Raw genomic sequence first — 15411 nt, 5'->3', positions numbered from 1 at the left:
ATCCGATCTTTCAGAACGTGATGACGTAATTTCGTTACGATGGGACTACATTCAGGCTAGTAGCCAATAGCTTTGATGTAGGAATTTGATCTGAGCATGCGTGGCACTTGGTCCGATCAAGATTCTCTACACATGATCGGAGTATGTCCGATCGGCCCAGTTGGTCGGGAAATATTTCCAACATGTTGGAAAATTTGGTCCGACGGATATTCAGACGGAATCAGTCCGATGCATACCACACACAGTCGGATTATCCGACGACACGGTCCGATAGGACACATTCCGACGGATTCTCCGACCGTGTGTACAAGGGCTAAGTGTAGCAATATGGTTACATTTAATGAAGGTACATTTAGCAACTCACATGGTTGATGAATAAAACTGGCACATCCAAGTATGCAGGTAAAGCTGTCTGCAATCGTGACTGGAAAGACTACCCTGCAGTAGAGCGATCTGAAAGAGAGGCTTGAACCGCTCGTGGAGCGCAGTGTGGAAGGGACGACGTTGATGGCGGTGTGTAGGATGGTCTATGTGGACATCTTTCCCCCTGATGCCCGCATACTTAGATGTGCCTGTTTTAATGAACCATGTGAGTTTCTAAATGTTGTACCTTCATTAAATGTAACCATATTGCTACACTTAGAGGTTACCCTCTCCTCTATTATACTCAGTTGTGACATGACGCTACTTGTGTATCAAGACATCACTTGTATATCAAGTCAAATGTATTAAAAAATGTTGCTCGTCTTGCAAAACGCTCTCAAACCAAGGTTTTACTGCAGTCTGAAACATGTAAGGCGTCTATGCCAGTATGTACGACAGCTAGCTCACCAGTATCCATGGGCAGTATGTGCCAGACATAAAGAATACCTTATTTTGGGTTTTATGCATCATATTCTTCTATTCATAATTGAATTAATACTTTGTATGTTAAATGGTGTTTTGTACTATTTTATCATGTTGTTATAATAAAATACATATTTTACCAACACTTTGGTCAGCCTGTCAAAAAATCCATGAGGGGTTTTACTGTGCTTTACGCACCAGGTGTTTTTTGTTCATGTTTTCATTTGGATTTGACACACCAATTACTACCAATCCCAATTTTGTACACCCACCAACCATGGCAGGACATATAACTCCTGCTGCGGCTGTGACATGTGTACACCCCTGGTCACGACAGCTAAAAGGGAGCGCGGTTGGGGCGGGGGAACGGTAAAAACAATATTAACTATAGGGTTTTACCCCCACCCCCCCAAGTGCAAATGTAGGTGAACCCTCACTGTTTTGAGCACCCTATAAGGCTGCTTTCACACTGATGTGCTGCGGTTTACCTGCACCGCGGGTACAGAGCAGTGCATTTGCAACCTTCTTGGGTTATCTGCGCTTTGCCATAGACTTCTATTATATCCTGCAGGTGTGATGCACTTTTCTGAATGCAGGAGTTTTGGTGCACTTTCAGAAATTCACCAAACCCGCAGGATATAATAGAATTCTATGGCTTAGTGCACCAAACCCCCATAAAAGCTGCTGGTACGCTGCACTGCACTGCACCCGCAAGTGTGGGTAAGCCGAAGCACATCAGTGTGAAAGCAGCCTTATACTATAATGCTCAGTGTATTGCTTCATACTGACCTGAAGAGCTCTTCTTTCCTGCTGCTGGAACCACTATGGAGACCACTAGCTGGCATAATAGGAGGAGTGCAGTTGGTATCACCCCACATGGGACAGGAGCCAGCACTACAGAGCAGGCATCAGCTTAAGCGGCTCTTGATCCCTATTATAGGGTGACCAGACATCCCCGGTTTCCGGGGACAGTGCCCGGATTGAGGACACTGTCCCCGGACTGGATTTGAACAGGGGCTGGGGCAATTTCAAAGACAGTCAGTGAAGAATAAAAAAAAAAAAAAAAAAAAGAAATCTGATTTTTTTTTCCATTATCCGTGCCCCTTTCTAATGATCATGTGGTGGTCGGAGTGGAGGGAATATTTCTTCAGTTTCAGGCGCATGCCCATCCAGCTCCGCTCACATGTTCTTCTGCCTTGGCTCAAGTTCCGGCCAGCCGCCTGCCTGCTAATCTCCTTGCCTTCCCTGGCGGAGTGATCTCCCTCTGCTCCCCACCCAGTAGTACCCGGGGCCCGGAGACTTGACAGGCTGTGAGGCAGGGGGCAGCGGCGATGGGCAGAGATCTCCAATTGCCGCCATTACTAGTAAAAAAAAATATATATATATTTCCCCGGATTTCATTTTAAAAATCTGGTCACCTTACCCTACTACAGATCCAACTTTACAAGTAGTCCCTCTAGATTGCACTCCATTTGATGCTCTGGAATTGCGGGTCAGCAACCCCAGATCTACCAATCACCTGTCCGTGATCTACTGGTTGCTAATCACCGCTTTATCCTAATACTGTTGTACAGGCTTCTCTCCTGTACTGAAAGTGCTTACTCTGATACACACTGTAAGCTTCTCACAATGTGCATTAGAAGTGACAACAATGCCCTCCTTACGTCCTGGCTGTAGGAGAAGACATCCAGCATCATCTAGCTCTTTCCTCCCCAGTCTGACTGTCCCTGGCCCACCTCTTTTAGACCCCTTTCACACTGTGCCGCAACCGGTGTCGGCGGTAAAGCGGCGCTATTTTTAGCGCCAATTTACCGTCGTTTTAGCGGCGCTTTCCAGCCCCGCTAGCGGCCAAAAAGGGGTTAAATCCGCCCGCAAAATGACACCAGAGCAGCATTTTTCCAGCAGTCATCGCAGCACTGCCCCATTGATTTCAATTGGGAGCAGCGGTGGAGGAGCTGTGAGTTCACCACTCCTTCACCGCTCCAAAGAATGTGCTGGCAGGACTATTTCTGACGCCCTGCCAGCGCACCGCTCCAGTGTGAAAGCCTGAGGGCTTTCACACTGGAGTGAATGGAGCAGCCGTTTTAGGGCGGTTTGCAAGCGCTATTTTTAATGCAATGGCGCCTGCAAATGTTCCAGTGTGAAAGGGGTCTAAATCATTGGATTTCAGTTTCTTTAATCATGGAGGCTCAGTATTACATACTACCTACTAACACATAGACTGTTCAAATCTTCAGCAGGAAACAGCTGAGATTCAAACCATATATGAGCAGGCTGAATGTACCCAAGTTGATCAGATTTTGCATGCGATTATCGCTAGCGACTGGTACACAATGGCTCAGCTGTGGGGAATCAAGCAAATTTATTTCCGTGGTTGCAGGAAAGAAATGCGCTCTGCGTATGGCCAGCCCTAGGCAGGGCCATCTTAATAGCATCATGGGCCCCTGGGCAAAGTAATGCTATGGGTCCCCTACAAGCTTGCCCCAATTTACGCATCTACTCAAGAATGAAAGTACAATATTTCTACTTTACAGCACGTCCCCTGCAACCAGATTCAGCGTATCACTTGCCTCCGGTCCGCTGTCACCAGATTTAGTGTGTTACTTGCCACCCATCCCCTGCCACAAGATTCAGCATGTCGCTTGCCTGCCATCAGATTAAGCGTGTCACTTGCCACTGGTCCCTTGTCACCAGATTCAGCATGTCACTTGCCACTGGTCCCTTGTCACCAGATTCAGTGCGCAACTTGCCACCCATCCCCTGCCACCAGATTCAGCATGTCACTTGCCACCATCACCTGCCTCCAGATTCAATGTGTCAATTGCCACCTGTCCCCTGTCACCAGCCACTAGATTCAGCGTGTCACTTGCCACCCATCCCGTGTCACAGTCACATGCCCCCAGAGATTCAATGTGTCAATTGCCACCCATCCCCTGTAACAAGATACAGCATGTCACTTGCCACCCGTCCCCTGGCACCAGATTCATCATGTCACTTGCCACCAGTCCCTTGTCACCAAGTTCAGAATGTTTCATGCCACCATCTCCTGCCTCCAGATTTAGTGTGTCAATTGTCACCCGTCCCCTGCCACCAGATTCAGCATGTCACTTGCCACCTATATCCTGTCTCTCGCTCTCCCCTTCAGCTGGGCATGCTGGGGGCTAGGATTGCTGGGGCTTGCCAGTCCTCGGGACTACATGTCCCATGATCCTCCTTTGTCCTCCTTTTTTTTGACTAATAGGAAGGAGAGGGCTCCACTCCCAAGTACAGCAGCATGAAGAGGACTTGGGGGGGGGGGGGGGGAGCCTGCAGCTGCTCTCCAGAGACACAGCCATTCTCCCCACTGCTGACAGGAGGAGGGAGATAGGCAAGAAATAGAGCCCTCTTCTGACAGCAGCAGCTCAAGGGGGGAGGGGCAGCACAGTCGGCACTTGAGCTTCAGCGCTCCCCTCTGCCTTAGCTTGCTCAGTCACTCAGGGAGGCTCAGGAGAGGTGGTTACAGCCTAGCTGGCACCAAAGATGCCACCGCATGCTGGACCTGTCAGTCTGACTCCCTTGCCCCACTGCTAGTGCTATTTGTCTGGCTTTGATGGGGCCCCAGGTGAACATGGGACCCCCGGGCCGTGCCCAGGGGTGCCCACTCAGTAAGGGGTGATCTGCATGCAAAGACAGCCTGCCTAGGAATGCCCACTCCTCCAGACTGACATCCACCCATCAAGACATTTTAATAGACGCACAACTCCTTCCAAGAGCCATCCCACTGCTTGCATTAGAGCAGATGACTCTTAACGTGGTACTAAAGGCTGAAGGTTTTTTACTTTATCTGCGAACCTGGAAGTAACTCCGGTGAAAGATGTCGGCCGTGGGAGCGGAGTGCGGGTGGCACTGCAGGGCATCGTTCTAAAGTGAGGCCGCGTACACACGCGGGGACTGTTCGCTGAAACTGTCCGCTGAAACCAAGTTTCAGCGGACAGTCCGCTCGTGTGTGGGCTTTCAGCGGACAGTTTCAGCGAACAGTCCGCTGAACAAGGTTTTTCGGAAATTCCGAAAAACTGTCCGCTGAAACCTTGTTTCAGCGGACAGTCCCCGCGTGTGTAGGCTTGTTCGTCAAACAAAGTTGCGCGCATGCTCAGAAAGGATTTTCACGCCGAAAGTTATAATGCAGTGTATAGGACGTCGTATTTTTCGTCCCGTCGTACGTGCCGTTCACGTCATCGCGCACGGTTTCAGCAAACTGTTCGTCCGTCGTGTGTGGCCATGTCCGTCCATGCTAATTTTGAGCGGACTGTTTGCCGAAACTGTTTGACGGACAAAGTTGGGCGAACAGTCCCCGCGTGTGTACGCGGCCTAAGTATTTCATAATGAGCTAGTATCCCGATCTTGATCCAGTGATGTGCATGAGAGCAGAAGCTCTCTCCTTCCTCATAGGCTGCTGTCAATCACAGCCAGCAAGGAGGGAATGGACCAAGCTGCTGTCTATGGACACACAGATCTGGTCTTGGGAGGGAGCCTGCACGAGTGCCTCCATAGCAAGTGGCTCGCTATGATGGGCACAAGAGCCAGAAGTGCCAGTGGTAGACCAGAGAAGGAGGAGGATCCGGGCTACTCTGTGCAAAACCATTACACAGAGCAGGTAAGTATAACATGTTTCTTGTTTTAAAATAAAAAAATCACTTTAAGAGGCAAACGGAGGCAGGGTGTTCTAATGTTTTCAGGAAGCTATGTATAGCATTCTGCTAGCCCCGCCTACCAGCCATGATCTGCCTGCATTGCATAGAAAAGCACACAAACCCAGTCATGATGTCACTGGGTGTACAATAAAGGTAGAGGGGGGAGGGAAAAAAAAAAAAAACAAACAGGAATGACAGAACATAAGCAGATAAAAATAGAAGTATGGGAATGTTTTTTTTTTTCTTTTAAATCATACTTATCTAGGTGGATGCAGCATTGGTCCCCACCCGCCGGCTCTAACACTGAGAACTGAGTGATCAAACACCACCAATCACTCCGGTCTCAGAGATCTGTGAGCAGAGAGCTGGAAACTATCAGCTGGTGAGAGTCACTGTGGCTGTACTTCTCCTTTAACCACTTGCCAACCAGCCACTGTAGTTGTACTGCGGCAGAATGGCGCGGCTGGGTGAAGCAACATTATGTCGATTCGCCCTGGGGCCCATGTGAGTGCCCGGTGGTCACGATCCCGCGATCATTGCTGACACAGAGAACGGGGATGTGTGTGTGTAAGCACACAGTTTACGGTTCTCTGAGGGGAGAAGAGACAGCTCGTCTGTTCAAAGTATGAACAGCGATCTGTCATCTCCCCTACACTGTCCCCTCCCCCTTCAGTTAGAATCACCTCCCAGGGAACACAATTAACACCTTGATCGCCCCCTAGTGTTAACCAGCCTAAACTGAGAAAAAATATATTTTTTTTATGTATTTTTGGGGGATAGCAAAAAATTTTAAAATATTTTGCTTTTTGTTTTCAAAAGGTGATAAATACCACCCAAAGAAGGCTCTCTTTGTGGGAAAAGAAGGACGTCAATTTTGTTTGGGTGCAACATCGCACAACTACCCAATTGTCAGTTAAAGCGACGCAGTGCCGAATCGCAAAAAGCGCTCTGGTCAGGAAGGGGGTAAAATCTTCCGGCGCTAAAGCGGTTAAACTTCAGGTTTGAAATTCATGAAATGTGTTTTGATGTATCTCTATGGAGGGTGAAGCAGCTTCTAAAAAGGCAGCACCGCGTCTTACAATCCATAAACATTACAAATTCGACACCCAGCAAAATGAAAATAAAATAGTTTTCGTTCCCTGTGCCTTTTTCTGATATTGCAAAAAAAAATTTTTTTAAATACGTGGGAATGGATGCAGAATAAATGAACTCAAGTGTTGCAAGAAAAAAAAAGGCAAAAAAATAAAATAAAAAAAGTACAAAGCTGCATTATTTCCCACAAAATGAGATTTAAAGCCCTGATGGGGATTTGGTAAGAACGAACGAGTCATTGTCAACTACTAGATTGTTTTCTTTACAGGAGTCCCTGGACAACCTTGTATGGGCATGAGGAATTATCCCAAGGAAGCCCCGGGATAGAAATGTTTGGAACACTCCCATCCTCCAGACCCCGCGCCTCTTTAAGTGGGGGGAGAAGGGAGGGATCCTTTAAATTTCCATCTTCCCTAAAGAGCACCAAATAAGGTGAGCAGGACAGATCCAGAAACGCTTCCTATCCATACAGGAGCTGGGGGGCCGCCGTTTAACCCTTTCACTCCCACAGCTGGAAAAAAAGCCCTGGATGGATATAATTTAAAGGTGGCTACAGCTAAATGGAAAATGTTAGCAAAGTAATGTTACAGAATAATTCCAGGCATAAAAGACACAAATGAATGCAGCTCTGTAATCATTAAGGCTCCATTCGCATCGTGGCGTATAGGGGTGACAATCGCGGTAAAAGCACGCAACTAGAATCGTGGCATGCCCGTTGCCCAAAAAAAAGCTCATGTATTTATTTTGGGCGATGGGCATTCTGTTTGCACGATTTTAGGCTGGATTCACACCTATGCATTTTTAGTGCCTTTTGCATTTTGCAGATTTGCCCTACAGAACGTGTTCCATAGGAAACCATGGTAAATGTTCTGTAGTGCAAATCTGCAAAATGCACTAAAACTGCATAGGTGTGAATCCAGCCTTACCATGGGAAAATTGTGACACGTTTGGGGCGCTATTGAAAATGACGGCCAAAGCACGGGGAAACGCACAGGCTTGCCGCTATTGCGAATCACACCGAATCCGCCTGCGATTCAGAATGCGGAGATGTGAACAGAGCCTAAAACTGAACTCTGTGGAAAATAAAATAAAAGTCCTCCCCTGCAGTGTTGCTGCGTCTGCAGTGCAAAGGGTAATCGCTTGTTTATGCCCAGGGTAAGGCTCAGTTCACACTTGTGAGATGCGGGAACCCTGGGAATCCACTGCGGGTTCCCATATCGCACCCAACTCGCATGGCAGGTCACACTGCCATATGCAAACTGCGGGGAGTGTCAATACATTGTTAATGACACCCCCATTTCAGCTCACAAATCGCAATGCGAACTGACAGTTCATACATAAATCGGATCACATGGGTGTTCACACCCATGTGATCCAATCCTGGTGCGGGCCAAAAAAAAAAAGTCCTGTGTGAGTTTGGTCCGAATACGATGCAATATCAGTTATGCTATCTGTATTGCTGAAATCGTATCGCACCAACAATTCATGTGATTTGCACTGCAATGCGAATTGCATGCAAGATCACACAAGTGTGAACCAACACTAAGGCTACTTTCACACTGAAGGTGTTTTAGCTCTAAAAAAATAGCACCTGTAAAGCGCCTCCCCAGTGTGACAGCCGGGGTGCTTTTACACTGGGGCAGTGTGCTTGCTGGACAGGAAAAAAAAAAAAAAGTCTTGCGAGCAACATCTTTGGGGTGGTTTGGGAGCGCTGTATATTGGAATGCATAGGCGGTGCTTCCAAAAACTGATTAAAAAAAAAGCGATTCGGAAGCACCACAACATGGGCGGTTTTAACCCTTTCTTCAACCGCTAGCGGGGGTTAAAAGTGCCCCGCTAGCAGTCAAAAAGCTCCACTAAAACTACAGTAAAGCACCGCTCAAACGAGCGTCACTTTGCTGCTAATATGGCTCGGCCCCAGTATAAAAGTAACCTTAGACAGTTTTACTAACCCGATTCTCTGCTTCCGCAGGCTCCTTCATGCTGGTGCCCGGTGGCCGCGATGTCCATGAACACAGCACGACCGTGGATCTGTGTGTGTAAACACACAGATCCATGTCCTGCCAGAGGAGAGGAGACCGATGGTGTGTTCCCAGTACATAGGAACACCGATCGGTCTTCTCCTCTTGCGAGTCCCCCTAGGATACACATTTAACCCCTTCCCTGCCAGTCACATTTACACAGTAATCAGTGCAATTGTATAGCTCCGATTGCTGTATAAATGTGAATGGCCCCAAAATAGTGTCAAAAGTGTTCGAAGTGTCCATCGCAATACCTCAGTCATGATAAAAATCTCAGATCGCCGCCATTATTAGTAAAAAAAAAAAAAATAACAATAAAATGCCATAAATGTATCCCCTATATTGACGCTATAACTTTTGCGCAAACCAATCAATATACGCGTATTGCAAATTTGTTTTTTTACCAAAAATATGTAGAAAAATACATATCGGCCTAAACTGAGGAAAAAAATTAGTTTTTGTTTTTTTTACTGGGATATTATAATGGGATATTTATTATAGCAAAAAGTAAAAAACAACGTTTTTTTTTTTTCAAAATTGCCACTCTTTTTTGTTTATAGCGCAAAAAATAAAATCAAATACAACCAAAAGAAAGCTCTATTTGTGGGGGGAAAAAATTATCGAAATTTCATAGGGGTACAGTGTTGCATGATTGTGAAATTGTCATTCAAAGTGTAACAGCGCTGAAAGCTGAAAATTGGTCTGGGCAGGAAGGGGGTGAAAATGCCCTGAATTTAAGTGGTTAAGATAAAAAAACTTCTGTGTGCAACAGCCTCCCCAGTACCCCCTAATTACTTATCTGAGCCCCATCTCTCTCCAGCGATGTCCACGAGTGTCTTAGCCATCCGGGACTGTGCTGTCCATCAAAGTCAGCTAGCCAATCAGGGGAGAGAGGGGACGGGGCTGTGTTGGGGCTCCGTGTCTGAATGGATACACGGAGCTGCGACTTTGATCGGGTGCCCCCATAGCTAGCTACTTGCTATGGGGGCAATGAACAGGAAGGAGGGACCAGGATCACAGAAGGGGGACACAAGAAGAGAAGGATCGGGCTGCTTTGTGCAAATCCACTGCAACAAAGGAGGCAAGTAAAACATCTTTGTTATTTTTTATCTTTATTTTTAAACAAGACTTTATATTCACAGCACAGTGATTTTTTGGTTTAAAATCGATTGATTCCCCCATTAACACCTTCAGTGTTGATGGGGGAAAGCCTCCTGCAGCGATATTGTGTTCTGCCACCGGGGGGGACCTTCCCTGCCAGCAGAACACAATTACTACCAGTGGCCATAGTCACCAGCAGTAATAACTTGTAAAAAAAAAAATCTGAGAGGCTGGTTGTACCCAAGTCGATTGATGGATTGACTTGGGTACAATCAGCCTACCCATAGTCCCTGCTGAACTGACTGAATTTCGATCTATGTATGCAGCTTAGGTCCTTCTACATTTCTCACCTGTAGATATGTGCCACTTGTGTGAATGATCTACTGGCCTCTTAAGCCCCCATACGCACTATCAGTTTTTCTGCTGAGTTTTTCCTTCAGATTTACCAAAACCATGTAGTGCAAAGGCCTGCCTGATTGCATACAAATTGAAACTCCTAAGGTTTGACCTCATATTATATGTTTTTGGTAAATCCGAGCAGAAAAACTGATAGTGTGTGTGGGGCTTTAGATCCCTCAGGAGGATTCCAGCAGCATAATCTCCCCCTGGTGTTCCCAGCTCTTGCTCTATGGCTTGTACAAAGCTGAGAATGATTTACTGTTTCTGATGTAGTCTCTAACGGAAAGTAAATGGAAGATCCAGCAGCAAATGGCGAGACCTTATTTACAGCAGGCCATAAGAACTTAGGCTGACTATACATGGATCGTTTTTTCAATCAGCTGAAGATTCAGTGGATTTGAAGTGAATGAAGGAATCCTTCCCACTCTGGTACTGTATTCTGAAAGTGGGGACTCCTCTGCTAATCAGCACTGCAGCCCACTGCCTGCAGGTGTTGACCCAATTAAAAATTTTCAACATTAGATCAACTTCTCTTGAGTGGGAACAGCCACAGATGGATCGAAATTCGGCCGGTCCCTGCTGAACTGGCGGATTTTCAGTCTATCTGTCCATGGCCAGCTTTAGATGCACATTTTTTCCACCAATTTTCTGAGAGATATAAGAAATTAGTGGGAGATTAGACCCTGCAACACCCACCGAAAATTAAAATACCAGTTTTGGGTAAATGTAATAATGTAATGATTTGGGAGTTTAGAGAGGGGTACCTTTTCTGGTTCATGGCAGGTTCTTCGCTCCAGAATCCAGTGCTGGGGTTATAGGAGTGGACAGCGCTCACCTCCTGTCCATTCTCGCGGGTCCCTCCGGCCACGAAGAGATAGTTGTTGAGTGAGGTTGCCCCATAGCCTTTCACTTGCAGCATGCTCTGTGGAACGTCACTGGGCATGATCTGCCACCCTCTTCCGAGCTCCAGGTATCGCAGGAGCACCCAAGAATCACCTCTCTGCTGTGACAACAGCAGCAGTGATGGCGCACCTCGAAGACGCTCCTGGAGTACTCGTTCTTTCAGGGGTTCGGGGCTCTCCTGAAAGTCTGCTCTCTGCAACATACAGTGGTAGTGAGCAGCCATGTAACTGAGGCAGGCTGCAGCCAGATCCCACTGGCCATGGAGCTGTGACACGTCCAGTAGGTCCAGGCAACTGTCCGCTGACAACGAGGACTGCAAAAGAGACAAAAGTCCCTGGACCTGCAAGTAACAGGCGGCCTCCACCAATGCCTGCAGCGGACCTTGTGACAAGGCCTCCTGGACAAAACTTGGCTCATCTTGGCCTGACAGATGCTCGCTGGTGAGTGCCTTGAGTCCACACTTCACTTCTTCTGCAGGGCTGCATGTCTGCACCGGTCCCCCTGTGATGTGACGCAGAACGCCCTCAAGGCCTTCATGGGTAAGTCCATGCAAAGTCACCACCTCACCAGTACTCTCCCTCATCCCTGAGCGGAAGAGAGCTTGGAAGAAGCCACTTTGAGCCACCAGCTGGTCGCGGGGAACAAGGTAACATCTGGATCCCAGGAGGATCTGCACCGTTTCCACTGAGGACATTCCACCCACTTCTTCTTGTGGAGGACATCACACACCTGCTCCAAAATAAAACAAGTCAGCTCAAGTTTGAAGGCCATCCAAAATCATATTTTATTTCTTAAGGACTGTGCCTAGCTCACTAATCTTCACACCTGCTCTTCCTATTGAGAGGCTCCCATCATCACTGTGCTGAATTCCCAAGTCTGCACATCTGCTGTGCCCATTATGAGGGGTTCTCACCATCACTGTGCTGAATGTCCAGGTCTGCACATCTGTTGTACCCATTATGAAGGGTTACCATCATTCTTGCACTAAGTTTCCAGCTCTGCACACCTGCTGTGCCCATTTTGCAGAGCTTTACCATCACTCCGCTGGATTTTTTTATTTATTGAATATTTTGGAGAATGTAACAGAGGGAGCTGGTGAGACAAAGGTCAACAGGAACAGAGCTGGGAATTATAGCAGGGAAATCTCAATATTAGGCCACTTTAACATGGGCAGACCGATTAGGTCCACCTGTCAGTTTTTCAGGCGGACCTGACTGGACTCTCGAATCTCCTCTATGGGGTGGCGGGCATCAATGGACATGTGTCTGTTGATACCCGCCTACTTCCGAACCAATTAGCTAAAAACAGACGGATAGGGATCGAATGGCAGCCGGGAGTAAACGAACAGGCAGTCCATTTACATCTGACCGCCCATACAGGAGAGCGGGCTGGTCCTGTGTCCGATCTGCATAAGCGGAGCGGACATGGACCAGCGTTCCACCTGCTCAGTGAGGATCAGTGGACAGATTACCTGCTGAAAGGATTACCTGCTCCAATGGAGCCCGCCCTGTGTGTATCTAAGACAGCAGGGGCTGATTCAGCCCACCAGGCTCCACCTATAACTAAAATATCACTTACAGGCAGATGCCCCTTAACTGTTACCTATTTTCAGCTATTAGCCATCATAAGATTAGGGCAGCCCAAAGATACGTTTTTTGTTTTTTTTCATTCAGCGGGTTGAATGTAAAAAAAAAATTACTTAACTCTCCCATACACACACTCAAGGTGGATGGGAGAACCCTCCTCACTGTAGCACTGTATTCTGACAGCAAGGAGACCTCCCCACCATCAGAATACACTGATCAACGCTGCTGGCTATGGCCGATAGTGCTGATTAAGGATGAGCTCAGGCGTGTTCACATGCTCCACGTGCAGAGCCCGCCAGGAAGTCGGCGCAGCGCTGCGCTAATCACAGGCAGCAAGACATTGCCCCGATGCAGAGATCGGGCAATGTCTCACTGCCTGTGATTAGCGCAGTGCTGCGCGTGGAGCTTGTGAACACACCTGAGCTCATCCCTAGTGATGATCAAGCAGGGAAAATTCGATGGGGAAGTTCTACAAAAGATGGACTTCTGTACAACCTCCTTGCCCATTCACGGAATGAAATTTGGCCGGTCATTGCTGATCAAGCTGAATTTTGATCCATGCATGGCTGGCGTAATTTACTGATCCACCAAGGCAACGTTCTTTCCCATAATTACCCATTTCATAAAGATTTTACTGTGTTGCTGTGACATCATCGTCCAGCAAGATGATGAAGCTACTCCCATAGCTACCAACTGCCCCTCTTTTAGAACCATATCCCTTTGTGCCTGCTTCATTCTCAGTTGTCCCTCTTTTTGGTCTGACCACTATACACAATGGGGGTTATTTACGAAAGGCAAATCCAATTTGCACTACAAGTGCACTTGGAAGTGCAGTCGCTGTCAATCTGAGGGGTAGATCTGAAATAAGAGGAAGCTCTGCTGATTTTATCATCCAATCATGTGCAAGCTAAAATGCTGTTTTATATTTTCCTTGCATGTCCCCCTCAGATTTACAGCGACTGCACGTCCAAGTGCACTTGTAGTGCAAAGTGGATTTTCCTTTCCTAAATAACCCCCAATATACCAAAAGAGTTATTCTTCACTAAACCAGGCTCTAAATTATTTCATTTATTATTTTGAACAGTCAGTAAAAAGAAGTGGTGGTGAAATAGTCAACTTGTGGGATAAGGCAGTAAATTCTTTGCATACTAAATTCTTTATGGTCAACAAAACTCGGGGCGTGGCATTGGTGTGTCATTTGCCTAAATACTTAGTACTGCAATGGGGGAGATTTACCAAAACTGGAGAGTGCAAAATGTGGTGCAGCCGTGTTTGGTAGCCAATCTGCTTCCAGTTTTTATTGTCAAAGTTAGAAGCTGATTGGCTACCATGTAAAGCTGCACCAGTTTTAGTAAGAAAGTTGAGTGACATGCTGCTCTGTCATACTCGTACTTACTTTTTTTTTATTCTTCCCGTAATACTCTGTTTTTGCACACAAGGCGCTGGTAGCCACCTAGCAATCCTGTATGTTGATTAAACTGCCTTTCCCACAATTCATTGCCAATAGTAATAGATGCATTGAGCAAATGCTTGTTGGTCCATCTCCTGTTCTACTGGTTACAGCTTTGTATGTGTTTACAGATTGAAGGCAGCATTGCAATCAGTGAGTAACACCCGGCGCAGCTGAAGCTTGAAAGACCAGAAAATCTCAAACAAGAATTCTAATTTATAATCTTATAATAACGTATTGTTCACATGTGTGAACCTAGGCATCAGTGCACCTACCTGTCCTGTATAATAGCAATAATACCTGCCTATTTAATAATAATAATAATGTGGTTTTACTATCATGGAACTTCCTTTTATATTGTGTTTGTTGCTATTTTTGGCTTTGTTGTGACAGTTGACAGCATTCAATTTAAATGCCCTCCTTTAAAATCCCTGAAGGTTCACTTATTTAACTGTAATGGTTTTAGGCTGGATTCACCCGATTCATCTATGCATTTTTAGTGCTTTTTGCATTTTGCACTACAGTCCATTTAACATGGTTTCCTATGGAACACGTTCTGTAGTGCAAATTTGCAAAAAGCACTAAAAATAGGTGTGAATCCAGCCTTCTAAAGGGGAAGACTCCATGAACCACTGGGTCTGTTTCTGACATCACACTTCTATGTTTCTATGTAAAGACTCAGAACCAACCCCAATATGGTTGTTGGATCTTGTGCAGTCTTGCTATGTGAGAATGATCATTACTGTTTTTGTAGCATCTATCAATTGCACCATCAGATCATTTTAGAGCATGCACAAGGTCTGCTGGAACTTGCAGTTCCTCTGTAGCTGAAAAGACAGAAATGAAGATGTCAGTACATACCCTCTCTGTACACTGTATACACAAAGGCCTCCTTATTCCCGATTCATCTGTGCAGAGAAAATCCTAGCAATTCACTTCCTGAACACTGCAGCCACAGCAGAGCCAACCCACTGTCTCCACCCCACATCTGTCATCCAACCCACTGTCTCCACCCCACATCTGTCATCCAACCCACTGCATTCACCCCACACTGACACCCAGCAGAAAGCCAAACGCACTGTCTCCACCCCACAACTGTCATCCAACCCACCCAACTCCGAATGAGAGCCTCCTCTGGGGGAGACCATGATAGTCAACACTGGTACACAATAACACTTCTCTGTATACACCATACAACACACGTTGAGACACAAAAGGGGTTGATTTACTAAAACTGGAGAGTGCAAAATCAGGTGCACTGTGCATGGCAGCCAATCAGCTTCGAAATTCAGCTTGCTCAGCTTTGGCAAAATAAAACCTGGAAGCTGATTGGCTACCGTACA

At 46.6% G+C, this 15411-nt stretch overlaps 1 protein-coding gene across 1 annotated transcript in view; it reads right to left on the bottom strand.

The window, feature by feature from the left end:
* The window catches only part of KLHL42 (kelch like family member 42), a 41858-nt gene extending 26775 nt beyond the window's left edge, over positions 1-15083 (bottom strand). The window contains exons 1-2 of the mRNA XM_077468990.1: positions 14930-15083; positions 10894-11761 (exon numbers count right to left, since the gene is read on the bottom strand). Of these exons, the coding sequence (XP_077325116.1) occupies positions 10894-11726 (833 nt within the window). The 5' untranslated portion in view covers positions 11727-11761; positions 14930-15083. The remainder of the gene's footprint in view (positions 1-10893; positions 11762-14929) is intronic.
* Between the last annotated feature and the right edge of the window lie 328 nt (positions 15084-15411).

Source organism: Lithobates pipiens, unplaced genomic scaffold (genome assembly GCF_037356315.1).
Source record: "Lithobates pipiens isolate NorthernLeopardFrog02 unplaced genomic scaffold, aLitPip1_a1.2 Scaffold_8, whole genome shotgun sequence".
Lineage (NCBI taxonomy): Eukaryota > Metazoa > Chordata > Amphibia > Anura > Ranidae > Lithobates > Lithobates pipiens.
This window is presented reverse-complemented; position numbering and strand designations above follow the sequence as displayed.